Here is a 19,615-nt window from a genome sequence, read left to right on the forward strand (position 1 = left end):
GGTCACAATTTTGCAATTGCACACTCCTTTTTGAAAATTTTTTTGGGCCATTCTTTTCAGGGTGGACTCTTGTATAACACAGCTCAGTCTAGAACACAGATCATACCACTTATCGGTACCTGCATTCACACTCCCCTGTAGTGGCCTTAGCTTCTGTGTGTCTGATAACTCTCGAAGTCGCTTCCACTGGACCGGAAAGACTTCTTCCTACCCTGAATTTAACCCAAACCAAAACTTCCTACTCAAAGGTATTAGCTGCACAGACTTTACAAACAATATGACAACCACTTACCCATACCACTAAAACAAACGCACATTAAAATATCCAGGATATTCAAATCTTACAATGGAACTCGTCCTCCATCATGAATGAACAAAATTTCCAAAACTTAGTGCTCCTCACCTACCCAATTTAATACTTTTTTCTATTCTCCTCCTTTCTCTTTCTTTTCATTGTGTTCCTTTACCTTTTCCTCCCATCTTACTCTTTCTTCCCTTTTTTGCTCTTTGTCAATAGATTCACAGGTTCACAGATTACTATGCTAGCTGCTCTTGCGAGCCATTTTAAGCCTAGCCAATTACCCCCTGTGAGATTCAAACCCTGTACCTTGTTTTTTGTAAGGCAAACACCTTAACCATTAGGCCATCCTCAATGTTAATACAGTCAAGCATGTTCATTTGCTGTATACTTTACAAAGCAATTATCTATATATAATCATTTAATGGTTTATAACCAGAGTAATTCTATCCTTTACTTACAGTAATTGCATATATATACTTGTATATAATCCTTATCGTGCTTTGTAAGCACAGTATTAGGTTATATTCAATGTAAGCAAACAACTTTTGTTTATTTAGTTTCCTTTTTTGGGGAGAGGGGCAGGCTGTGTGTGAAACTGGTACATCTTGATCATTGCTCTGCTCAAATTAGATTTAAATAAGTTGTATTAATTTGAACACTTTATGTCAGACAAGCCCCAACTGAAGCAATATGTTGCTCTTCTGCTTATGAGCAAACACTTACAAAAAAACAACAGTGGCGGATGTTGCATAGTATTTTCCAAGATTATAGAAAAAGCTTCCCCTTACAAACTGAGCAAGGCGGCTGTTAATTTCCTTCATCAATCTTTAAATACGAAAAAGATGAATACCAATATGGGTGTACAGTGGTCAGACTTCTTGCAATCCAGATGCTCAAAAGCCTGAACAAGTAAAGTAAGAACCAAGGCATGTCCAGTGCTATATCATCTAGACCTCAGAATGGGCCACAGTTATTTCCTCAGGTCCCAATTTTGGCATTGAACCTGTTGATATCTTATGGGTTTGAGAAAAGTGTGTTCCTGGACTACAGGTTGCCACAGTCTCAGCTTTTAAACTATTTTTATAATATAGTTACATATCTGTGAAGGGTGGGTGGTACTAATGCTGGAAAATGCTAGTAGTCAGTCTTGAAGATGACAGACGTCACAAGGTTCTAGTTCTTCGAATTCAAAATCCACAAGTAACTTAAATGGTGATAGAAGGTCTTGTTATGATTTTGGCTAAAAAGGACCGACAAATCTGATGCTTAAAACTTGTGGAATGCTGGCAATTCACAATACATCTTTGATAGAGATTTTTGAGCATAATAGCTTCAACAAAATGCAACTTTCTCTTACCTGACATCCATCCTGATTAATCCATTTATGTTGTACAAAATCTCTGTCAGAGTCAGGCAATCCGGCATGGTAGGCTAGAGCAGCTATACCCTTCTGTTGCATGATATTAGCCATTGTGTCACATTCATTTCTTGACAAGCAGTATACAATTCCAGAGTCACCTAAAACCACAAAAAAAAAATAATAATTAAAACAACCAAGAAAAAACTAAGTGATTTAGCTGTGAATGCAGTATGACAGATGGTCTTGCACACCAGACTGTACTCCATAACTATCCTTTTTCACTTTTTAAATCAAGCATCCTCATTAAAAGGAGCTGTGCTGCTTTAACTTGCTTTGTTAATTTGTTTCACTACAAAAGTAGGTTACTCCAGTTTTGACAGTACTCTTCACCTTAGCAAATGAGGAAACATCATTTAAAAATTGTTAAACACAAATTGCCCAAGACAGAGGTACACACTTGGCTCCAAAAGACAGATTAACTGTTGCAAATCCATCAAGAGATCTTCCAATACAGCAGGTAATCACGTAACTATGCCAATGTTATGCAGAATGTCTATCACAATGGAGAGAATCTTTAATATACACTTCACAAACAAGGCAACAGAAAGGAGACGGATGAAAAGGAAACAAAACGTCTTGAAGAAAGTTCTTCTAAAAGCAGCTCTGCTTCAGTATAAGGTACACTGGAGTGCCTGAAAAGCAAGCACCAGAATACAAGGTGGCCATGATGTGGGCTTGCCTGCTGTAAAATGTTATTATGAGCATGTTGCAAAGCCTAGAGTAAATGGTGTACCCTTTGACTGCATATGACAAAATCTTTCCAGTATGGTGGTGAAAGCACAATCTTACAACTAGTTTAATACTATCGGCTTAACAAAATGTCATCTTAACTATGGCAAAAAAACATGCTTTTTCTAGGCAGAACTCCTTAAATCTGGAATGTAATACTACGAGATTTGGTGTAAGAGTAAAAAAATAAAAAGCCTTTTCTTTTTTACAACTTTTGCAGAAGCTTTCAAACCTGGAATGGAAGAAGCAACACAAAGGAATTCAGGGAAGGCAAATTCATAGAGGTACAGGCTAAAAGAGATGGATAAAAATTGTACAGTGACAGCATATGCCATGATTAACAAAATACTGGGGTCTACTTTAGTGGAGATGCAAAACATTTTCACTTGTAAGTGTCCAAACAAACTGGACTGTGGCCCCATACAGCCAATTTATATTTACTACCCCTGAGGTTATACAAAATGAATGAAATGGACATTAAAAGAAAACTACCTTCCTCCTCCTCCTCCTCTTCAAGTTGAAGTGCAGTTATGTTAGGAGCTTATAATGACTGCAGAGGTTCCAGTAGATATTTTCACCATCCCTGGGGTGGATATCCTCCCTATCAGACATCAGTGCTATAAAGGAGAAATCAGCCAGTGCCGTATTCAGGTCTTTTTTATTCCAGGGATCAAAAGTCCATCTGTCCCCTAGGAAAAAAAAACATGACCAACCCTACTTAGAACTCTGATTAGGAGTAGCAGGGAGTGAATGGGGCGAGACATCTGGGCATTTTACCCACCACAACCCCAGATAGGTAAGAGAAGAGGGGTTAAAAGTTGGGAGGTACAGAGAACTGTAACAGTGATCTAACTCCATCTACTATTATGCTAAGATCGTAACACAACTGTACTATGTTCATCGGTCACTATTGCAGTAGTGAGTCTTGGGAAGACTCCCAAAGCTATTCTTGGGTGGGTGGATGGCAAGAGGACAGTGCTACACAGATAAGTCTCTGTAGAATAGAAGATGCAAAACCAGGTTCTGCTCTGTAAGTGGAGCAAAGCTGAAATACTTTGAAAGGTCTGAAGACTTGATCAAGTGACTTGTTTCCAGAAGAGACAGAGTTGTCACCCCTTTTAAAGCGGCTATGGCTGTTGCTTTCATCCTGATAGAATGTGACATTTAAGTGTTCAGAATCTGGGTGTAACAATAATAATGAAGGAATGGAGTTGGCTATCCCTTTTGATATGGTCTTTTTCTATAGAGGTTTCTCTTCCTTGCCCTCTGCTAAGTAAATCAAAAGTTAGTTTGCCTTGTTAGGGAACTTGGTCCAAGGTAGGTAGAATCTCAGTTGTCTGTGAACATCCAAGGAATACAGGATACTGTTTCTTTTGCTACAAGATTCTTGGAAGAACGTCCTAGTTAAACCAGCTGTGATAAAGCCTTGGGCATAAAGGTATGATTAGTCCTAAAGATTATGCTGTGTTTATGGAAGCTAAGAAAAGCTCCTTCCATATGAGGGCTTGGAACTCTCATATAGGCCTTGTAGAAGCCAAGGTGAGCAGAAGAGTGGTTTTCCAGGTGAGCATCTTAATGGGAGCTGAAGTGGCTGGCTCAAATAGAAATACAGTAAGCTTTTCCAAGTCTGAAGTCTCGGGTTGGAATGGGGAGTCTCCTGGGTGGTCTTGGGTGAAACATCTCCATCAGGATTTGTTTCATGTGAGCATGACAGTAAGCGGGGGCAAGAGAGGGCATTGGCAGTCATGCAGAAATAGAGGCATGTACCTCTTAATGGATGAACAGGACAAACTTTTGTACAGGGAAGACAGGTAATTCTAAGGCATGGGTTAATAAAACTGCTACAAACAACCCCTTGGTTTGGTACCATACAACAAATCTTTTACACTAGCAATACGAGACATCTTTGTACTTGGTTTTCTAGCTTCTTTGAGAATAGAGGTTACATCCTCAGTAAGTACATGCCTAGAGGGAATCTATAAGGAATTAAGACCAAATCTTCCAATCCGTGAGGTTCAGAGTTTTGAGATTGGGGTGAATGACAGATCCATTGTTCTGGGAAGAAGGTCCACACATAGTGTGAAAGTTCTGGTTCAACACCTACTGAGTGAGAACAGGAGAGAGTATCAGTGTTGTCTGGGCTTGTATGGTATAAGATGCAATCAGGATCATCCTTCTCCTGTCTTACCTGATTTTCTGCAATACCCTGAAGACGAAAGTAATGGGAGGGAAGGCATATACAGAAACAGGCCTGCCCAAGAGAAGGCGGCATCCATCTTCCACACTCCTCTATGAGGAGTTCTGGCAAAGAACATTCTCAACTGTTTCTTCTGAGTAGTTGCAAAGAGGTCTACTTTTGGCACACCCCACATGTGAAGTAGAGAAAGACCTCCCTTTACAAACAACCGTTCAGTGGGGTTTCAAGAGATCTGCTTAGGCAGCCTGCTAAAAGGTTCCTCTGTCCTGGGATGCAAGAGGCCGTTGGTGATTATTACAGCTGCTGGGCTCGCTGTCATTGTTCCACTGACAGCCTGCAATAATATCAAGAATTAATATTTCCTGTCTGTTGATATACCACATGATGTGGTGTCTGCCATGATTTTTATGGGTCCAGGAATTAAACTGCCTTTGAATGCTTTCATGGCTAGAATGACCACCACTGTCTCTTTTACCCTTATATGATTGTTTAACATGTACTTGCCTCACATCCACTGTACTCAATTTCCCAAGTGGGCCACCCCAGGCCAAGTCTCGGACATCCATGGTCAGCACCTGGCATGTCTCCAGATTCTGAACGGAATGCCTTGGTTCTCTCTCTCACCACAAGACCTATTTTTTTTTTTTAGGCAAGGGAATAGTGGAAAGGTAGTCTCTCTAAGGAGTGCTGGGGCTGGGACCAGCATGTTTTTCAGAAACCACTAACTTCCTCATGTGCAGCTTGGCCAAGGATATCATAAGGATGAAACATGCCATGTGCCTTAGGACTTGAGGAAATCTCTTACTGAAATGTAATTCTGGTTGCATATGTATCTGAAGTAACTTGAGACAGACAGGATTTTGTTGTGGGACAGAAAAACTTTATGTTGGACAGAGTCCTCATCTGCCCCCAAAATGTGACCCACGTAGAGGGGCATAACTGGGACTTTCAGGCATTTAAGGTAAGTTCTACCTTCGGAAAGCATTCCAAAATGGCTTGCATGCCTCTGTGGAACACTTCTAGTGATGCCACTTGTCCAGATAAAGGTAGATGTGGACAATTTTGGTCGTGCAAAAGGCAATGCCTGGTGATACATATTTGGTGAAAACCCTGGGTGCAAAACAAGAGAAATGTTAAGGTACAGAACTGAAAGTAGAATCTCCCGGTTCTGAATCACAGGAACTTTGCGTTTTTGTGCAATAGGAATGTGAAGATGGGCGTTCTTCATGTCAAAGATTACAATCCATGCCCCTGGATAATAAGTAGTAGCAGTCTAAAGAGGGTAAGCATTCTGAACTTTGGTACCACTAGAAATTTGTTTAGCCTCTAAAGGTCTCATATGGGCCTACATGACTGGGAATCAGGAGCAGCGCTGAACAGAATCTCGTACCAGACTCTCTTGAAGGAGCAACAAAATGAATCCCAGTTACAGAAGAGCCTCCCTAAGATGGAATTAGTTGTGTCTGTTGCTTTGGGACAGAGGGAATTCCTACAAAACTAGGAATCCTCCAAAGTTGAAAGGAGCAGCCTTTCCTTATAGTTTGGAGAACCCAATTGTCTGTGCAATTTGTTCTCAAGCTGATGTGAAGGAAAGCTTTGCCCTAGATTCTGGATTGGTTTTAGAGAGAAGATAGATGCGAAACTGAAGAGGGTGGGGTACTGAGGTGCTTGGACCATGCTGGGTCCTTAGACCCTCCCAGGAGTAGTGCGTGTGTTAGTTTGTCAATATTTATGAGACTTGGCCTTTTTCTTCTTGGAAGGTAAGGACTTTTTTTGCTTGGGAAGAATGGGTCAAGATGTAGTAGGATCACTTTTGCTGTACCTTGGAGGAGGGATTGCTGGAGTTCATTGACAGACTTTAGTCTTTGAAACACTTACTCAGCATGGGGTCCCATTAGATACTTTGTGCAAGGGAACATTAAGGAGCTCAGCTTTTACATGCTCTGACAGGGATTATTCTTCAGCCAAGCATATCTGCAAGTCACAGACCCCCACAGCAGCTGCCCCACACAATGCATCTGAGATATAATAGCCACATTTGTGTGAGTGTCTGGACAAATAGATGCTAACACTACAGAATTTCCGGATGGCTCTCTAAGCCCTTGTTGCAAATTCCCTCTACTTTAGATGTAATCTGCTCCTATAGTGAATCAAGGTATCTGAGCAAAGTACAGTTGTGTACACTTACCATAAATGTAGATGCTAGAGTGTATTCACTGTTGCAGTCATTACATTTGGGTAATCTGCTGGCAGTTTGCCATCAATCGGCCTGAATAACAAAGTCTTGGGTCCAGCGTCTGTTGCTGTCTCCTCTTCCATGATGTCAGGTCATCAGGGGTATAAAACATGCAGCCAATGCCATTTTAATCAGTTTTTCTTGCCCCAGATGTCAGGTGCCCCACAAATGGGGAGCATGAATATATATATATATATAAATAAACAGTAAATCTATAAATGCACCTTTAGAAACATAAAATTTACCTTCAACTAAAAGCAAATACACCACAAAGGCTTTTGAGTATAGTGAAGGAAAGAAAAGGTATAGAATGGGGGCTGGCGGGTGGGTAACCAGGACTGCAACAGTGAACACACTCGAACATCTACATTTGTAATAAGTGTACACAACTGTACTATGTTCATGTTTCGCTGTTGCAGTCATTACATTTGGGTAGAATCCCAAAGCTATGGATGGGAGGGTGGAACTAAACAGCATTAGGAGCAGCTATAAAGCCCTGCAGGACTGCAGTGGCAAAGCCTGCCCCGGATTTAGAGAAGAGAGGCAAATTATAATGCTTTGTGAACGTATGAACAGAGCTCCAAGTAGCAGCATATAGAATGTCTCTGGTTGGGACCCCTCTGAGAAAAGCTGCTGAAGTGGAGGCAGCCCTGGTGGAATGGGATCCGATTCCCTTGGGCACAGGGTTACCATGGTGCAAACAGCAGAAACAAATGCAGTGGCTTATCCATTTGGAAATAGTCTGCTTTGAAACAGCCTTCCCCTCTGATCCTGCAGCAAATGCTACCAGTAGTTGCGGAGACTTTCTTAGAGATTTTGTCCTGTTTAAGTAGAATCTTAGTTGTCTGTGTACATCCAGTGAATGCAGAATCCGCTCCCCCTTGTTCTGCGGATTTGGGAAAAATGTTGGCAGGTGAATAGTCTTGTTAAGACCCACACTGGATACTAACTTAAGCATAAAAGAAGGATTGGTCCTGAGGGCCACTTTGTCTGGGTAAAATATGATGAAAGGCTCCACTGCCATGAGAGCCTGTAGTTCTGAAACCCTTCTTGCTGAAGTGACTGCCAAAAGAAAAGCAGTCTTCCAAGATAGAAATTTTTATATCTGCAGTAGCTACTGGTTCAAAAGGAGGCAGGGTGAGGTTTTCCAGCACAAAATTGAGATCCTATGCAGGAGTTGGTGCTCTCCTGGGAGGTCTTAAGTTTTTGGCCCCTCTAAGATACTGTTTAAGCAGTGGATGAAAAAAGAGGGGAGGCTGTGTTGTAATGAGCCAAGATGGCAGAGGCATGGATTTTTATTGAAGAAAAAAATAAGCCCCCGTCAAGCATCTCAGTTAAGTATTGTAAAATCTGAGGAATATTGGGCTTTGCTGTGTCTATTCCTTGTGCTTGGTTCCAAGCACAGAATCTCTTCCTTATCAGCATAAGATTGTCTAGTACTAGGCCTTCTGGCTTCCAAAATGACATCCATCACAGATTTACTAAGAGGTGGTTTGAATAATTAGTTCATTAGCCATGCTGCAAGATTCAGAGTTTGGAGCTGAGTGTGCAGAATTTGATAGTTGTCCTGAGACAGTAGATGAGGTGTCTGAGGCAAGTACCACAGAGGAAGGTGCGACATATTCCTTAGAAGCAGGGTACCAGTGCTGGCGAGGCCAGTCAGTTACCAGCAAATACTCCCCATAGGTAGTAAAGGGTATAAGGCATAGGTATGTACCAGCAAGTAAGAGGAGAAAGAGGGAGGGTAACCTGGACTGCAGCGGTATTTACACTCGAACATCTACATTTATGGTAGGTACAAAAAGTACAGTTTTGTACCTACCATAAATGTAGATGTTAGAGTGCGCATACAGCTGCAGTCATCACACTTGGGTTATCCTGCCGTCAGGCGGGTCCTCGGTCGGCCGAATTTCAAAGTCTAGGTCCGGCGTCGGTTGTCGTCGCTTCTTCCCTGAAGTCAGTGCGGCAGGGGTATAAAAGAGGCAGCCAACGCCATTTTCTTCAGTTTTTCTTGCCCCAGATGTCAGGTGTCCCCAGAAAGGAAGGCAATACATGATGTTATGCAAACATACATAAGTAGATAAATCAGAACAGTAGTTGCAAGCAAATACACCATAAAGGAATACCCCCAAATAGGTTGTATGTTAAAGGTGTTTGTCATAAGCCCTGTCCTAAGAGGGGATGGAGGGAGGGTAACCTGGACTGCAGCTGTATGCGCACTCGAACATCTACATTTATGGTAGGTACAAAACTGTACTATGTTCATTGTGTATACGGCTGCAGTCATCACACTTGGGTAGAATCCCAAAGCTAAGTAAGGGTGGCTGATACTAAGCGGAATTAGGAGGGGCTAGAATGCCCTGCAGGACTGCTGTGGCAAAGCCCACTCTAGATTTTGAGTATAGTGGAAGGTGGTAGTGCTTGGTGAAAGTGTGCATTGAACTCCAAGTAGCTGCTTCCAAAATGTCCTTGGTAGGGACCCCCCTGAGGAAAGCTGCTGAGGTAGCTGTAGCCCTGGTGGAGTGGGATCTGATGTATACAGGCACTGATTTTCCATGAAATGAATAACAAAAACGTATGCAGTGGGCTATCCATTTTGAAATAGTCTGTTTGGAAATCGCCTTTCCTTGAGCACCTATAGCATAGGACACAAAGAGCTGCTCAAATTTCCTGAATGACTTTGTTCTGTCCAAGTAATAACGAAGTTGCCTGTGAATGTCCAAGGAGTGTAGTAGTCTCTCCCCTTTGTTCTGTGGATTTGGATAAAAGGTAGGTAAATTAATAGTCTGATTCAAAGCCACACTGGATACTACCTTTGGCATGAAGGTAGGGTTGGTTCGTAAGGAAACCCTGTCCTGATGGAAAATTATGAATGGTTGCACAGCCATGAGGGCCTGTAGCTCCGAAACCCTGCATGCTGAGTTAATAGCCAGAAGAAGGCTGTTTTCCACAACAAGTATTGTAGCTCTGCTGAAGAAGCCGGCTCAAAAGGAGGCAGTGTCAGCTTCTCCAATACGAAGTTGAGGTCCCAAGCTGGAGCTGGTGGTTTCCGTGGGGGTTTTATATTTTTTGCCCCTCTGTGGAACTGCCTTAATAGAGGATGTGAGAATAAAGGAGGATCCGTATTGTATTGTGCTGAAATGGCTGAAGCGTGGATCTTGATGGAAGAGAAGGAAAGGCCACTGTTTAACATCTCAGCTAGGTACTGTAAAATCTGAGGTATATTTATTACCCAAGGATTGTGGCCCTTAGCTTGATTCCAGGAACAAAATCGTTTCCATTTGGCGGAGTAGGTTTTTCTAGTAGAGGGTCTCCTGGCCTCCAAGATGACATCCTGTACCTCCTTGGAGAAGAGAGTCTGTTGGCAAATTAAGGTATTTTCCATGCAGCTAGATTTAGAGTTCTGAGCTGGCTGTGAAGGGTCTTGTAGTTGTGCTGGGACAACAGAAGAGGAACTTGAGGTAGGACCCATGGTGGTGAGTGTGACAGGCTCTTTAGGAGAGGATACCAGTGCTGATGTGGCCAGTCTGGAGCAATGAGAATCATTTGTGGCCTCTCTGCTCTGGTTTTTAATAGGACTTTGGTTAGTAGAGGTAGAGGCGGGAAGGCATAGACCGTCAATGCTGTCCAATTGAAAGAGTGTGCGTCCACTTTCCAGGCCTGTGGATGATAGATCCTTGAGCAGAATTTTTCCAACTGGCAATTTCTGTGGGTAGCAAATAGATCTATGTCTGGCTGTCCCCATGCTTGAGTTATCTTTGAGAAGACTTGAGGATGCAACTTCCATTCGTGTGGGTCTGTCATATTTCTGCTTAAGTTGTCTGCCAGTGTGTTTTCCTTCCCTGGCAGGAATTGTGCCTGTAGTTGAACTTGTAATTCCAATGCTGTGTTCCACAGGGTGATAGCTTGCCTGCACAGGGAGTATGAATGCGTCCCTCCCTGTTTGTTTATGTACCACATGACTGTGGTGTTGTCTGTCCTTATTAATAGCTGGCCCGGATGCAGTAGGTCCTTGAAGGTCATAAGAGCATTTTGCACAGCTAGCATCTCCTTTTGGTTAATGTGTAGGTGCATCTGTTTTTGGGACCATTTTCCCTGGATGCACTGATCTGCCATGTGTTCTCCCCAGGCGTAGTCTGAGGCATCTGTTGTGATGATTTGACTTGCTTGTGGTATACAAAAAGGGAGACCCGTGTTTCTTTGGCATGCTTGAGCCCACCACAAAAATTCCTTTTGAAGGCATGGAATGAGTGGTAAAATTGTTTCCAAGCTTTGGCTGTGTTGAGACCATAATTTTTTTAGGTACCATTGTAGTTTCCTCATATGCAGCTTTGCAAATGGTATTAGTAGGATGCAAGATGCCATGAACCCTATAGCCTGCAGGATTTTCCTTGCAGTTAGCCTGGTTAAAGTTGCCATTTTGTTGAAGTATTGAGACAGTTGCCCTTGTTTGTCTGGCGTGAGGTAAGCCATCTGGGCAGTTGTATTTAAGCTGGCACCCAGGAAAATTATCTGTTGAGAGGGTATTAGTTTTGATTTCTTTTTGTTCACTGTGTACCCCAGGCAGTTTAACAGTTTTATTACAAACGCCAGATGCTGCAATAGAATGTCCTTGCTGTCCGCTTGGATCAGGCAGTCGTCCAGATATGGGTAGATTTGTATTCCTCGTTGTCTGCAGAAAGCAATTACTGATGCCAGGCATTTCGTAAACACTCTGGGCGCAGTAGATAAGCCAAAGGGCAATGCAGAGAATTGATAATGGGTTGAACCTGCAAGAAATCTGAGGTATCTTCTGCAATCTTGTCTGATAGGGACATGCAGGTATGCCTCCTTGAGGTCCAACGTTACCAGCCAAGACTCCTTGCTCAGCATGGGAAGAAGCTGCTGTAATGTGAGCATCTTGAATTTTGGTACCTCTAGATATGTGTTTAGAATAGATAGGTCTAAGATGGGTCTCCAATCTTTGTCATTCCTTGGTACCACAAATAGTCTTGAATAAAAACCTTGACTTTGTTCTTTTGCAGGTACCTCTTGAATTGCTTTCATATCCATGAGGGCGGAAATTTGTTTTTGTGCCTCTGCCCATTGATTTTGTGGCAGGTTTGGCATGCCTCTCATTTTTGGAAGGGTGTGAAAGTGGAACCTGTAGCCTCTGTCTATTATATCCAGAATCCATTTGTCCTTTGTAACAATGTGCCAGTTCTTTGAAAATAAGGCCAGTTTTCTGCCCAAAGGTGCTGCCATTATAGCTTTGTTTGGCAGGCATAGGGGCAAGTCATTGTGTCTGTTTTCTAAATGACTGTAGTCTATCTTCTCCACCTCTTGGGGCTGGTGCTTGCCACTGCCTAGCTCTGTAAGATCCTTGAGGTTGTCTTCTACCCCTTGGGCGTCTGTATCTACCCCTTTGGGGTCTATCCCAGGCTGGAAAGGACCAATTTTATGAAGGCCAGTTTCTGCTGAAGCGTGGAGGCTGCACCTGCAAGAAATCTTTAACTGCTTGCATAGATTTTGCTTTTTCCTCCATTTTCTTTAGTACCTCCTCAGCTTTACACCGAACAATACATCTTTCTGTAGTGGTGCATCTAATAACTTTGCTTTGACATGATCTGGTAAGGTTTGCTCTTTGAGCCAAGCGTGTCTACGTATTACAGACCCCGTGACAGCAGCTCTACATGAGGCCTCTAAAGCATCAAAACCACACTGTAAAGTATGTTTCCCCATTTGTTCTGCTCCATGCAACAAATCCTGCAACCCCTTCAAATCTGGTTTTTCTGTTTGTGTCATTTTGCTTTTCAGCTGAGATAGCAAGAACTGCTGGTACTTTAACATATGAAATTGACAGTTTAATGCCCTCATGGTTAAAGTGGCTGATGTATACACCTTTTCCCCCCACCTTTCTAATGCTCTGGAATCGCTCTCTGAAGGTAAAGGGTTTTTAGCAGTAGAGGCCTTAATCCCCTTGGGACCCTGAGAAATAGTTTCTGGGTCAGCAATAGGGCTTTTATAAAGGAACTGGTGAGAATCAGGAATCCGGTAATATCTGTCTGGTTTAACAGGGGCAGAGGGTAAAGAGTCTGGATTAAGACTGGCTTCTGTGTACACATCATCCAAAATATCTAAGACAGGAGGAATAGCCAGTGGCCTTTGCTGGGGAAGCAGCAGAAATTCCCTGAGCCTTTTCTTGGAATCTGAGTAATCTTGGCCTTCCCAGTGGAAGTGCTCTCTCAATGTATGTAGGGTTTCCCCAAAAGGGTAGTCCTCAGGGGGGGAGACCGAGGGAATAGACTCCTCAGCATCAGTCTTCAAATGGGGAATAGGCATAATCCTGGTCCTCAGAAAGGTCTGAGGTAATAGAAGCCTGGTCTGAGTAAGGGAAGTCTTCCTCCAACCTGGGTCTTTTGTCTGAGGGGGGTTGAGAACCCCTGACGAGTGTAATCAAATCCTCAGCCATTTTAAGCATCTGTTTTTTAGGCATGGGGGCTTGAGAGGGGGTCTGAGGACCCTGTTTTTTAATTTTCACTGGAGCTTTAGATTTAGTGAACGATTTAGTAGAGAAGGTGGTAGGCCTGAAAACGCCTTCAGAAATGGCAGGCCTCGCTAAACTTTCCATTTCTCCAAGAGTGGCATTGGTATATGCAGTGGGAATGGAGACCGAGGAACCTGCGACCTCGGGTACTGAAGTCGGCGGTAAAATAGTTTCATCGGTAGTCAGGGGCTGCGTAGGCACCTCGCTGAGAACTGGAGAACCGGTAGTCGGCCTTAGCGTGATCTCAGTACTCGGTGCAGGCCTCGGATGTCTGTCCTTATCCTTGCGTTTTTTGCCTGAAACTGGCGTCGGTATATCCGACGACATGGTATAATTACATTTTTTGCCAAAATAATGAATGGCGAACTCCGCCCAGCGCTTAATAGTGCGCTTGTTAAACCTAGCACAAAAACGGCAGGCCGAGACGACGTGTTCTGGCCCTAAGCAAGGTATACAGTAAGAGTGAAAATCCTTATACGGTATTTGCTTCCCACAAGAAATGCAATTATTAACTTTGTCTGACATCGGTCTGAGGCAAGAAAAGTTTCCCCAACGGGGTACTTAACTTTAAAGAAGACTTCGGCTGAAATACTTTTCGTAAATCTCAGGAGCTGGCCGACCGGCACTTGCGAACTGCTTCTGCTTCGGGCACCGCGCGGCAAGAAAGACTGAAGAAAATGGCGTCGACTGCCTCTTTTATACCCCTGCCGCACTGATGTCAGGGAAGAAGCGACGACAACCGACGCCGGACCTAGACTTTGGAATTCGGCCGACCTAGTACCCGCCTGATGGCAGGATAACCCAAGTGCGATGACTGCAGCTGAATGCACGATGAACATCTGTACTATGTTCATAGTGTTACACTGCTGCAGTCATTACATTTGGGTGGAATCCCAAAGCTGAGGTAGGGAAGCTGGTTCTATAAGGCATTAGGGGTGGCTATAAGGCCCTGCAGCACAGCAGTGGCGAAGCCAGCTCTGAATTTGGAGTATAAAGGAAAATGGTAGTGCTTGGTGACGGTATGCACAGAACTCCATGTTGCTGCTTCCAAAATATCCTTGGTAGGTACTCCTCTGAGGTAGGCAGTTGAAGTGGCTGTTGCCCTGGTGGAGTGAGATCTAATGCTGCTAGGTAAAGGTTTCCCATGGTGAGAATAGCAGAAACGTATGCAATGTCCTATCCATTTGAAATAGTCTGTTTTGAAATGGCTTTGCCCTGTGCTCCTGCAGCATATGCTACCAATAATTGCTCAGATTTTCTGAAAGCTTTGGTTTTGTCCAAGTAGAAGCGTAACTGCCTGTGAATGTCCAAAGAATGTAGTAGTTTCTCCCCCTTGTTCTGTGGTTTTGGATAGAAAGTTGGCAAATGAATAGTTTGGTTTAGAGCCACACTTGATACCACCTTTGGCATAAACGTAGGATTAGTTCTTAAAGACACCCTACCCTGTCCTGGTGGAAAATGAGGAAAGGTCCCACTGCCATTTGTGCCTGTAGTTCTGAAACTCTTCATGCTGTTATTGCCAGTAGCAGAGCAGTTTTCCAAGATATGTATTTTAATTCTGCTGTGTTAGCTGGCTCAAAAGGAGGTAAAATTAATTTTTCCAAAACAAAGTTGAGGTCTCAAGTTGGGGTAGGTGCTCTACAGGGCAGTCTTATGTTTTTAGCCCCTCTGAGGTACTGTTTGAGCAAAGGATTAGAAAAAATTGGTGGATCCGTGTTGTAATGAGCAGAAACGGCTGAGGCGTCAATCTTGATTGATGAGGAGAGGCCGTTGTCCAGCATCTCAGTTAAATATTTAAGTATCTGAGGAATGTTTGGGACAAGAGGGTCAAGGCTGTGCACCTGGTTCCAGGCACAGAATCTCTTCCATTTATCCGAGTAGGCTTTCCTGGTGCTAGGCCTTCTGGTCTCCAGAATGACATCCATAACAGCTTTGGAGAGAGGCATTGCTTTGCTTGACTAAGGAATTTTCCATGCAGCTAGGTTTAAGTTCTTTAGCTGGCTGTGAAGTATCTGATTGTTGTGCTGCGTCAGCAAATGTGGGATATGAGGCAAAATCCAGGGTGGTTCTTGTGCTAAGTTCTTTAAGATTGGGTACCAGTGCTGGCGTGGCCAGTCTGGTGCAATCAGGATCATCTTTGGCTCTTCTTGCCTGGCTTTTATGAGTACCTTTGGAAGGAGAGGTAAAGGAGGGAAAGCGTATACTTGTAGGTTTTTCCATGCTTGTGGATGGTAACTCCTTGTGCAGAATTTCTGCAGCTGGCAGTTCATTGGGGCTGCAAACAGATTTATGTCCAGACTCCACCATTTTTGTGTCATCATTCTAATACTTGTGGATTTAATTCCCATTCGTGGGGATCCATGATGTTTCTGCTTAGGTCATCTGCCAGTGTGTTTTTCTTTCCTGGCAGGAATTGTGCTTGCGGATGAACTTGGTAGTCTACAGCTGTGTTCCACAAGGTCATGGCTTGGCTGCACAGGGGGTGGGAGTGCGTGCCCCCTTGCTTGTTTATGTACCACATAACTGTGGTGTTGTCTGTCTTTAGTAGTAGTTGTCCTGGATGCAGCAGGTCCTTGAAAACTATAAGTGCATTTTGTACATCTAGCATCTCTTTTTGATTGATGTGAAGATGCCTTTGCTCTGTGTGCCACTCGCCCTGAATACATTTTCCTGCCATGTGTGCTCCCCAGGCATAATCTGATGCATCTGTTGTCAGTGTTTGCCTGGCTGTGGGTTGAGTAAAAGGCTGTCCCTTGTTGAGGTGACAAGCTTGAGCCAATCAAAACTCCTGTTAAAGCAAGGAATTAGTGGTATAACTGTTTCCAAACTTTGACAGTGTTGAGACCATACACTCTTTAGGTACCATTGTAGTTTCCTCATATGCAGTCTGGCATATGGAATTAGTAGTATGCAAGATGCCATGTAGCCCAAGGCCTGCAGAATTTTTCTTGCAAGGAGTTGGGTCTTTATTGCCATCAATTGAAAGTATTGAGTCAGTTGTCCTTGCTTATCTGGCATGAGATAAGCCATCTGAGCCATTGTGTTCAAGCTGGCACCCAGTAATATTATCTGTTGTGAGGGCACTAGTTTTGATTTTATTTTGTTTACTGTGTACCCCAGGCAACTTAACTTTTTTACGAACGCCAGATGCTTTAGAAGAATGCCCTTGCTCTCTACTTGAATCAGGCAGTCGTCCAGGTATGGATAAATCTGAATTCCTTTTTGTCTGCAAAATGCAATTACTGGTGCCAGGCACTTTGTGAAGACCCTGGGCGCAGTAGTTAAGCCAAAGGGCAGTGCAGAGAATTGATAGTACATTGAACCAGCTAGAAATCTGAGGTATCTTCTGCAGTTTTGACTGATAGGGACATGCAGGTATGCCTCCTTGAGGTCCAAAGTCAGGAGCCAAGCTTTCTTGCCCAGCATGGGAAGAAGCTGCTGTAGTGTCAACATTTTGACTTTCGGAACATAAGTGTTTAGAGAAGAAAGATCCAGAATGGGCCTCCAGGCCCTTGTCCTTTCTGGGAACCAGAAAGAGTCTTGAATAAAATCCTTGTCCTTGCTCCTGTGGTGGTACCTTTTGAATAGCTCTCATGTTCATGAGTGCTGTAATTTGTTTTTGAGCCTCTGCCCAATGATTTGGTGGCAGATTTGGCATTCTTTTTAACCTTGGCAAAGTGTGAAATTGGAACCTGTAACCTTGAGATACAATGTTCAGAACCCATTTGTCTTTGGTGATGCAAAGCCAATTGTGATAGAAAAGTGCCAGTTTTCCTCCTATGGGGGCTGCCAAGAGAGAACTGTTTGGCAGCTGTAGTGGGAAGTCATTGAGGCTGCTTTTTATAAGGTTGTGGCCCGTCTTCCCCTTCTTTCTGGCCTGGTGTACTCCACTGTCGAGGCCTCGGACGTCTGTATCTGCCTCTTTGAGGTCTGTCTGTGATTGGAAAGGACCAATTCTTTGTTGGCCAATTTCTGCTAAAATAAGGAGGCTGAACCTGTAAGAAATCCTTCACCGTTTGCATGGATTTTGCCTTATCCTCCATCTTCTTTAATACCTCCTCTGCATTAACTCCAAACACATCCCGCTGCAAAGGTGCGTCCAATAATTTTTCCTTAACATGATCTGGTAATGTATGTTCCTTTAACCAAGCATGCCTTCTAATGACAGAGCCTGTAACTGTTGCTCTACAGGAGGCCTCTACGGAATCAAACCCACATTGCAAACTATGTTTTCTTACTTGTTCAGCTGCATGCAATAAATCCTGCATTTCTATAAAATTAGGAGGATCTGAATCTGGAAGCATCTTTTGTTTCAACTGAGACATCAAAAATTGCTGATATTTTAGCATGTGAAACTGGCAATTTAAGGCTCCCATTGCTAAAGTTGCAGACGTATATACTTTCTTTCCCCATCTGTCAGAGGGAACTGGATTTTTTGCTGATGAGGCCTTAATCCCTTTGGGTCCCTGAGAAATAGTTTCAGGGTCAGCAACAGGGCTTTTATACAGAAATTTGTGAGAGTCAGGGACTCTAATATCTATCAGGTTTAACTGGGGCTGGAGGTAAGGAGTCATGGTTTAAGCTGGATTCAGAGCACACATCATCCACAATATCTAACACTGGCGGAATAGTAAGGGGTCTGTGTTGAGGCAACAAAAGGAGGTCTCTGAGCCTTTTTTTGGATTCTCAGTAATCCTGGCCTTCCCAATGGAAATGCTCCCTCATGGTATGTAAGGTCTCCCCAAAGGAGTAGTCCTCAGGTGGAGAGGCTGATGGAATAGATTCCTCAGCATCCGAATCCTCATAAGGGGGTAAGGAATATCCTAGGTCTGAGGATGAATCTGAAGAAATGGACACCTGGTCGGAAGATTCATAATCTGCATCCTGTCTGGGCCTTTTATCAAGAGGGGGATGGGACCCCCCTGATCGGGGTGATTAGGTCTTCGGCCATTTTGAGCATTTGTTTCTTAGGCATGGAAGCCTGTCCTGGAGAATGCTGTATCTGTTTTTTTGTTTTTAATGGGGCCTTAGACTTAGTAGAGGGTTTAATGGTTAACTGGGTAAGTCTGAAGACACCCTCTGAAGCTGTGGATTGCTCAGCTACTTCGGTTCCCTAAGAAGGGTTAGTTTTGGTAGGCTGAAAACACAGCGTCCGAAGGCCCAGCCAGTTACATGTGGGAGTCAGAGGCGGTCTGTGGTTCTGTGGATGCGGTCATCAGGGGCTGCGTAGGCACCTCACTGAAAACCGGAGAACCGGCAACCGGCCTAGAAGAGGCCTCGTCGTCAGTTTTGGGCCTCGGATGCCTGTCCTTGTCTTTGCGCTTTTTATGTAATCCGGTCATCGGAAGTTCCGACGGCATGGTGTAATTGAATTTTCTACCAAAATGTGTCGGGCAAAAATCAAAACTACGTTTAATAGTGCGCTTGTTAAACCTACCACAAAACCGACAACCAGTGACGTCGTGGTCTGGGCCTAGGCATGGAATACAATAGGAGTGGAAATTCTTATGAGGTATTTGCTTCCCACAAGAAATACAGTTATTAACTTTTATAGACATCGGTCTGAGACAAAAAAGTTTCCCCAACGGGGTACTTAGCTTTGTAGAAGACATCGGTTCTGAATTTGGAATGAAAATCTCAGGAGTCAGCCGACCGGCACTTGCAAACTGCTTCTGCTTCGGGCACCACGCGTCAAGAAAGACTGAAGAAAATGGCGTCGGCTGCATCTTATATACCCCTGTCGCACTGACGTCAGGGAGGGGGCGACAGCAACAGACGCCGGACAAAGACTTTGGAACTCAGGCCGACTGGGGAACCGCCTGAAAGCAGGATAACCCAAGTGTAATGACTGCAGCAGTGTAACATGATGAACATCTCCCGAAGAATGAGTCAGAAGGTCTGGCACTGGGTCCAGAACCCAAGGTTCTTCCACTTGGTATTGCTGTAGGAAGGGGAACCATATCTGCAGAGGCCAAAACGGGGCTATTAGAATAACAGTCCTTCCCAGGCTTTTGGCTTTCTGTAAGAATCTGGGAATCAGAGGAATTGGAGGGAAGGCATATTAGGAGACCCAAGGGCCAATCGTGTACAAGTGAGTCCCTTGGGCTGTCCCCCGGTAGGGGGTACAGGGCGAAATAGCTTCTGCATTTTGCATTCAGCAGGGATGCAAAAAGGTTGCAGCAAGGCTGGCCCCATCTGTGGAATAT

General features: G+C 43.8%; 1 protein-coding gene across 1 annotated transcript in view; it reads right to left on the reverse strand.

Moving 5' to 3' along the window:
- The window catches only part of BLM (BLM RecQ like helicase), a 1,689,823-nt gene that overhangs the window by 873,794 nt on the left and 796,414 nt on the right, over positions 1–19,615 (reverse strand). The window contains exon 16 of the mRNA XM_044077719.1: positions 1,659–1,819. Within this exon, the coding sequence (XP_043933654.1) occupies positions 1,659–1,819 (161 nt within the window). The remainder of the gene's footprint in view (positions 1–1,658; positions 1,820–19,615) is intronic.

Source organism: Protopterus annectens, chromosome 7.part0 (genome assembly GCF_019279795.1).
Source record: "Protopterus annectens isolate FY-2018-M chromosome 7.part0, PAN1.0, whole genome shotgun sequence".
Lineage (NCBI taxonomy): Eukaryota > Metazoa > Chordata > Ceratodontiformes > Protopteridae > Protopterus > Protopterus annectens.